A 7,658-nucleotide genomic window follows, 5' to 3' on the forward strand; every position below is an offset into this window, starting at 1 on the left:
GTGATAAAGGGGCGGGACTAGTTAGAAAGGGGCGGGACAATTGTGAAATGGGCGGGACAAGTGAGAAATGGGCGGGACAATTGTGAAATGGGCGGGACTAGTGAGAGAGTAGCGGGACTAGTGAGAAATGGGCGGGACTAGTGAGAAAGGGGCGGGACAGGTGATAAAGGGGCGAGACTAGTTAGAAAGGGGCGGGACAATTGTGAAATGGGCGGGACTAGTGAGAAATGGGCGGGACAAGTGAGAAATGGGCACGACTAGTGAGAAGGGGCGAGACAAGTGAGAAAGGGGCGGGACAATTGTGAAATGGGCGGGCCAATTGTGAAATGGGCGGGACTAGTGAGAGAGTGGCAGGACTAGTGAGAAATGGGCGGGACAATTGAGAAATGGGCGGGACAAGTGAGAAAGGGGCGGGACAAGTGATAAAGGGGCACGACTAGTGAGAAAGGGGCGGGACAAGTGATAAAGGGGCGGGACTAGTTAGAAATGGGCGGGACAAGTGAGAAATGGGCACGACTAGTGAGAAGTGGGCACGACTAGTGAGAAAGGGGCGGGACAAGTGAGAAATGGGCGGGACAAGTGAGAAAGGGGCGGGACAAGTGAGAAATTGGCAAGACTAGTGACAAATGGGCGGGACAAGTGAGAAAGGGGCGGGACTAGTGAGAAAGGGGTGGGACTAGTGAGAAATGGGCGGGACAAGTGAGAAATGGGCGAGATTAGTGAGAAAGGGGCGGGACAAGTGAGAGAGTGGCGGGACAAGTGAGAAATGGGCGGGACAATTGAGAAATGGGCACGACTAGTGAGAAGTGGGCACGACTAGTGAGAAAGGGGCGGGACAAGTGAGAAATGGGCGAGATTAGTGAGAAAGGGGCGGGACAAGTGAGAAAGGGGCGGGACAAGTGAGAAAGGGGCGGGACTAGTGAGAAATGGGCGGGACTAGTGAGAGAGTGGCGGGACAAGTGAGAAATGGGCGGGACAATTGAGAAATGGGCACGACTAGTGAGAAGTGGGCACGACTAGTGAGAAAGGGGCGGGACAAGTGAGAAAGGGGCGGGACAAGTGATAAAGGGGCACGACTAGTGAGAAAGGGGCGGGACAAGTGATAAAGGGGCGGGACTAGTTAGAAATGGGCGGGACAAGTGAGAAATGGGCACGACTAGTGAGAAGTGGGCACGACTAGTGAGAAAGGGGCGGGACAAGTGAGAAATGGGCGGGACAAGTGAGAAATTGGCAAGACTAGTGACAAATGGGTGGGACAAGTGAGAAAGTGGCGGGACTAGTGAGAAAGGGGTGGGACTAGTGAGAAATGGGCGGGACAAGTGAGAAATGGGCGAGATTAGTGAGAAAGGGGCGGGACAAGTGAGAAAGGGGCGGGACAAGTGAGAAAGGGGCGGGACTAGTGAGAAATGGGCGGGACTAGTGAGAGAGTGGCGGGACAAGTGAGAAAGGGGCGGGACTAGTGAGAAAGGGCGGGACAAGTGAGAATATATATATATATATATACAAATATGTATATATACACATATGTATATATACACATATACACACTCTTACTAGAAATGGGCGGGACTAGTGAGAAATGGGCAAGACTAGTGACAAATGGGCGGGACTAGTGAGAAAGGGGCGGGACTAGTGAGAGATTGGCGGGACTAGTGAGAAATGGGCGGGACAACTCTCTCACTAGTCCCGCCCCTTTCTCACTAGTCCCGCCCATTTGTCACTAGTCTTGCCCATTTCTCACTTGTCCCGCCCATTTCTCACTCGTCCCGCCCATTTCACAATTGTCCCGCCCATTTCACAATTGTCCTGCCCCTTTCTTACTAGTCCCGCCCATTTCTCACTAGTCCCGCCCCTTTCTCACTAGTCGTGCCCATTTCTCACTTGTCCCGCCCATTTCTAACTAGTCCCGCCCCTTTATCACTTGTCCCGCCCATTTCTCACTTGTCCCGCCCATTTCTCACTAGTCCCGCCACTCTCTCACTAGTCCCGCCCATTTCTCAGTAGTCCCGCCCATTTCACAATTGTCCCGCCCATTTCTCGCTAGTCCAACCCCTTTATCACTAGTCCCGCCCCTTTATCACTAGTCCCGCCCCTTTATCACTAGTCCCGCCCCTTTCGCTCTAGTCCCATCTCAGGAGTACTGAATACTACAATACAGAGTACCTGAGGGATAGTACTTCATGATTGCTGACCACCGCTTCCACCACAGTACACAGTACACAGTACACAAGCATACAAGTACATTCAGCATTTAGAACCTGCAGAACCACAGCCGTCGACCCTCAGCAGCGTCTGCCAGGTGAATAAAGAGCAGCAGCAACATGAAGGAGCGAGTCGACACGCCGCCGACAAAGAGAACACAAGCAGCCGCCGCTCATTAGAGTCACTGTCATTAGAGACGAAGCCCTGCTAATGGAGGGCTACACACATACACACACACACACACACACACACACAGTGGTGATGTGTTGGCAGAGTCTTCTCAGCAGCGGGGCTCAACCTCTGGCTCCTGTAACTGACACGGGACCAGATACAAGGTTTAAAACATGTGAACATCAGGAGTGACAATGTGTGTGTTTGAATGTAAACAACACAGAACTACACACTGACCTCACAAATACACACCGAGGAGCGTTGCTGTAAAACATGTTTCATCTCTTTGGTTTGAGCTCAAGATAAATATTCATACTCATAGTTCCTTTAAGTTGTCATTTAGTTTATATTGTCTCCTTGTGGTGAGGAGGAGGAGGAGGAAGAGGAGGAGGAGGAGGAGGAAGAGGAGGAGTTTCTTCTCGTGAAACAAAGCCTCCGTCTCTCCTCGTGCCGTCGGAGCCGACAGGAGAGCCGGCTGTTGACTCAGGGCCATGAATACTGCAGGATGCCGTTTCTTCTTCTGTGGTGTCGGAGCCCGAGGAGACGCTGCAGCTTTAACCGGAGGACAAACTGCAGCAGTGGGGCTGTTGCGGTTAGCGGTTCGCGGTTAGCTCCAGACGCTCTGATTTAATAATGTAAACTAATGTGACACAATGTGGACCAGATAAATGCTAACGAACCCGCTGACGGCGTTTCCTTCAATGAGGAAGTGAAGGCAGTAATTTATTATAATATAATTTTATATAATTATAAAGACGTCCTTCCATCAAAGTCATTATTATGAATGAGAAAGAAAAGACACGCATGAAGCCTGAAACACTGATTACTGAACAGGAAGTGAAGCCACGACGGCCAGAGACACAGAAACAAGTCAACACACGGACGCTAGCGCAACGTAGCCAACGTAGCTAACGTAGCTTAAGTTAGTCACATGAAACTAACTTAAGTTGGTTACATTAACTTAACTCTCTCTTCGCAATACTGGAGTAAAAGTACTCTCTCTTCGCAATACTCGAGTAAAAGTACTCTCTCTTTGCAGTACTCGAATAAAAGTACCCTCTTCGCAATACTGGAGTAAAAGTACTCTCTTCGCAATACTCAAGTAAAAGTACTCTTTTCGTAATACTCGAGTAAAAGTACTCTCTCTTCGCAGTAATCGAGTAAAAGTACTCTTAGCAGTACTCGAGTAAAAGTACTCTCTTTGCAGTAATCGAGTAAAAGTACTCTTTCTTCGCAGTATTCAATTAAAAGTACTCTTTGCAGTACTCGAGTAAAAGTACTCTCTCTTCGCAGTAATCGAGTAAAAGTACTCCCTTCGCAATACTGGAGTAAAAGTACTCTCTTCGCAATACTGGAGTAAAAGTACTCTCTCTTCGTAGTAATGGAGTAAAAGTACTCTCTCTTCGTAGTAATGGAGTAAAAGTACTCTCTCTTCGCAGTAATGGAGTAAAAGTACTCTTTTCAGTACTCGAGTAAAAGTACTCAATTTGCAGTATTCAAGTAAAAGTACTCTTTGCAGTACTCGAGTAAAAGTACTCTCTTCGCAATACTTGAATAAAAGTACTCTCTCTTTGCAATACTCGAGAATAAGTACTTACTTCGCAGTACTCAAGTAAAAGTACTCTCTCTTTGCAGTACTTGAGTAAAAGTACTCTTCACAGTACTTATGATAAAGTACTCACACATAGTACACAGACAAGAGGCTCGACTTAAATGTAACTAACTTAAGTTAATTAAATTCAACTAGTTTCTTCCTTTTTTTCCCGGTAAAAATGTTTTTTTACAGAATTGGATTGAACTAAATAATATAAATTAAATTAGTTACATTCAAGGCAACTTTATTTAAAAAGCACATTTCAACAACATGCTGATTCAAAGTGCTTCACATAAAACTATTAAAAGCAAAACACACACACACACGCACGCACGCACGCACGCACGCACACACACACACACACACACACACACACACACACACACACACACACACACACACACACACACACACACACACACACACACACACACACACACACACACACACACACACACACACACAGCGTGTGTTGCTGTGGTGCATCACTCTGCAGCTTCCTGTCAGCGGTCTTGAGATCAGGAAGTGACGCCCTCTTGTGGCCAGAAAGAGTTTCGAATAAATAAGTAAAACTGTTTTTTAAGTCATTAACTCTTTGAAACATCTTTAGATCATGAACCAGATTTATTTAATCACTTTCTGTACATTTACCCCTGAAAGAGTCAAATGTGAAACCGAACATTTAACTCAAAAACAAAGTCAAGTAAACATTTTTCATCTTTACACAAACACAACTTCAGCTATTCATGAAATATAATGAAATACAGAAAGTGGAGCCATTGAATTCTCTTCTCTCGTATTTCTCCTTTAAAGGTTTTAAACACCTTTAACAGGTTTAAACCTTTTAAAACCTTTAAAACCTTTAAAACCTTTTAGGACCTTGAAGACCTTGAAGACCTTGAAGACCTTTAAAACCTTTAAGACCTTGAAGACCTTGAAGACCTTTAAGACCTTTAAAACCTTTAAGACCTTTAAGACCTTTAAGAACTTTAAAACCTTGAAGACCTTTGAGACCTTTAAGACTTTTTAAAACCTTCAAAACTTTTAGGACCTTTAAGACCTTTAAGACCTTTAAGACCTTTAAAACCTTGAAGACCTTTAAAACCTATAAGACCTTTAAGACCTTTAAAACCTTTAAGAACTTTAAAACCTTTAAGAACTTTAAAACCTTTAAAACCTTTAAGACCTTTAAGACCTTTAAAACCTTTAAAACCTTTAAGACCTTTAAGACCTTTAAGACCTTTAAAACCTTTAAGACCTTTAAGACCTTTAAGACCTTTAAAACCTTTAAGACCTTTAAGACCTTTAAAACCTTTAAGACCTTTAAGACCTTTAAAACCTTTAAGACCTTTAAGACCTTACCTCAACATAATAACATGCATAACGATGACATCGTCCTTCAGATTGACGGCGGTGCGTTCACGGACCGGCTGATTGTCGGGTTTTAACGGATCAAAAGAATTTAATGATTTGCAGAAACTTCACTTCCTGATCGGTTTTTAATAATTAAATATAGCTTTATAAAATAATAATATGTTTATTTCACAAACAAACAGAAGACAGATTCAGCACCACGGACAGCGACGCCTCGTCTCTGTGGAGCTGTTGTTTGTTTGTTTGTTTGTTTGTGACTTTTGTTGAAATAAAAATGTAGTCTTTTACATTTTTTGACTTTCGCTCTTTTTGTTTTTCAGGTTGTTTGTGTTTTTAAAAATGTTTTTATGTTTCTTTGTGAAGAAAAACTCAATAAATAGATGTCTTTTACAGAAGCTTTATGTCTCCTCAAGGAGGTTCATGTATCCTTAAGGAGGTTCATGTCTCCTAAAAGAAGTCTATGTATCCTTAAGGAGGTTCAACTCTTTGGTATAGCTTCTGTCTTTCTGTCTGTGACTGATCCAGGTGTCCCCAAGACGAGACCCCCGAGGACCAGGGTCCATGGTCCAGGTCTTGTGTCCACAGTCCGGTGTCCAGAGTCCAGGCTCCAGGTCCAGGGTCTAGAGTCCAGGCTCCAGGATCCGGGCTCTGGGTTCAGGCTGACCCGAGGCTGTCGAAGCCGCAGAACTTCCATCGTTTCTCTAAAGTCGCTCCGACGCCGCTCAGCTCCTGTCTGAACATGTTGGGGAGGCGGAGCAGGAGACTCTGCAGCTCCACCGCAGACACCTGGAGAGAGAGTCATTGAATATTAAACGTATATTAAATAATACTTCTTCATAGACATGGTATACAGACACGTCGATCACCTTGGAGTCCAGTCTCTGGATGTAGGACCACAGGTACTCCAGGTTGGCTCCAAACGGGTGAACGTGGAGGAACGTGGAGATGACGCCTGCAAAGAGGACCACAGCAGTGACCACCAGGCCACCAGTACTAGTAGTACTAGTAGTAGTACTAGTACTACAAGTCCCAGTCCCAGCTGCTTCTCCATGGCCGTGGACCAGTGAGAACAGCCTCCCGGTTGTGTTTGTGGAATAGTTTCCATGCGTCATAACCTCCGAGAGGAAGGCGTGGTCAGGGAATCTGAACTCTTCTGACGACTGAGCGCTGCTAGCAGCTAGCTAGCTAGCTAGCTTCCTGTTGACAGACGTCACGCTGGCCCACTGACCAATCACAGCGCATGCTAGTGATGATGTACTTCCAGCTCGGTGGCATGTCCAAGAATACGGCATTGTGAGGGGGAGGGGCTAAGAACCACAGCCAATCAGGTTTGTCTGTGGAACGAATTCACTCCACCAGACATGCATGGAACAGAGAGAGAGAGAGAGAGAGAGGGAGAGAGAGAGAGAGAGAGAGAGAGAGAGAGAGAGAGAGAGAGAGAGAGAGAGAGAGAGAGAGAGAGAGAGACAGAGAGAGAGACTGAGAGAGAGAGAGAGAGAGAGAGAGAGAGAGAGAGAGAGAGAGAGAGAGAGAGAGAGACAGAGAGAGAGACTGAGAGAGAGAGAGAGAGAGAGAGAGAGAGAGAGAGAGAGAGAGAGAGAGAGAGAGAGAGAGAGGGAGAGAGGGAGAGAAGAGAGAGAGAGAGAGAGAGGGAGAGAGAGAGAGAGAAAGTGTGTGTGTGTGTGTGTGTGTGTGTGTGTGTGTGTGTGTGTGTGTGTATTGTATGAAGGTTGACGGAAATAACTATTTTTGAGATTTTTTGATGTTTAAAGTCATTTTTGTGGCAACAAAAACATATGATGGTTTTATCAGTTGAAGCCATGACTCTGGACCTTCAGAAAGAATGGACCCCACCGGGCTGGAACCAGTCAGTGGTCCCCATGGGGTCATAGAAACGTGTATGTGTGTGTGTGTGTGTGTGTGTGTGTGTGTGTGTGTGTGTGTGTGTGTGTGTGTGTGTGTGTGTGTGTGTGTGTGTGTGTGTGTGTGTGTGTGTGTGTGTGACTGTGTGTGTGTGTGTGTGTGTGTGTGTGTGTGTGTGTGTGTGTGTCCTCCCCCTCTGGAGGTTGGAGGTTGGATGGAGTCTTGTGAGGACCGGCGTCCTCGCCCTGAACATAAACTCTGTCTCTAAAGTCTCCTGCAGAATAAAAGCTGCAGCAGCCGGAGGAAGACGAAGCACCGGCCTTCGTCCTCGTCACCTCCTGTTTTCTGGCTCGGCTAAGAGAGATAAACGAGCTGCTGAGGAGGAAGAGAGACGCAGCCGGAGCAGCAGGTGGTGCTGCGCTGAGGCCCAGTGTGAAGGAAACCAGTACGATGG

The 7,658-nt window shown here is 46.0% G+C and overlaps 1 protein-coding gene across 1 annotated transcript in view; it reads right to left on the bottom strand.

Annotated features, from left to right (window-relative positions):
- Positions 1 to 5,722: 5,722 nt before the first annotated feature.
- Positions 5,723 to 7,658, bottom strand: part of LOC137803226 (ecto-NOX disulfide-thiol exchanger 1-like) — a gene marked incomplete at its 5' end in the record, with an annotated part of 9,570 nt that continues 7,634 nt past the window's right edge. The window contains 2 exons of the mRNA XM_068601483.1: positions 5,723 to 6,127; positions 6,208 to 6,293. Coding sequence (XP_068457584.1) covers positions 5,996 to 6,127; positions 6,208 to 6,293 — 218 coding nt within the window. The remainder of the gene's footprint in view (positions 6,128 to 6,207; positions 6,294 to 7,658) is intronic.

The sequence above is a fragment of the Clinocottus analis genome, unplaced genomic scaffold (genome assembly GCF_023055335.1).
Source record: "Clinocottus analis isolate CAN_PGR_092001 unplaced genomic scaffold, fCliAna1.0.p SCAF_50, whole genome shotgun sequence".
In the NCBI taxonomy this organism is placed as follows: domain Eukaryota; kingdom Metazoa; phylum Chordata; class Actinopteri; order Perciformes; family Cottidae; genus Clinocottus; species Clinocottus analis.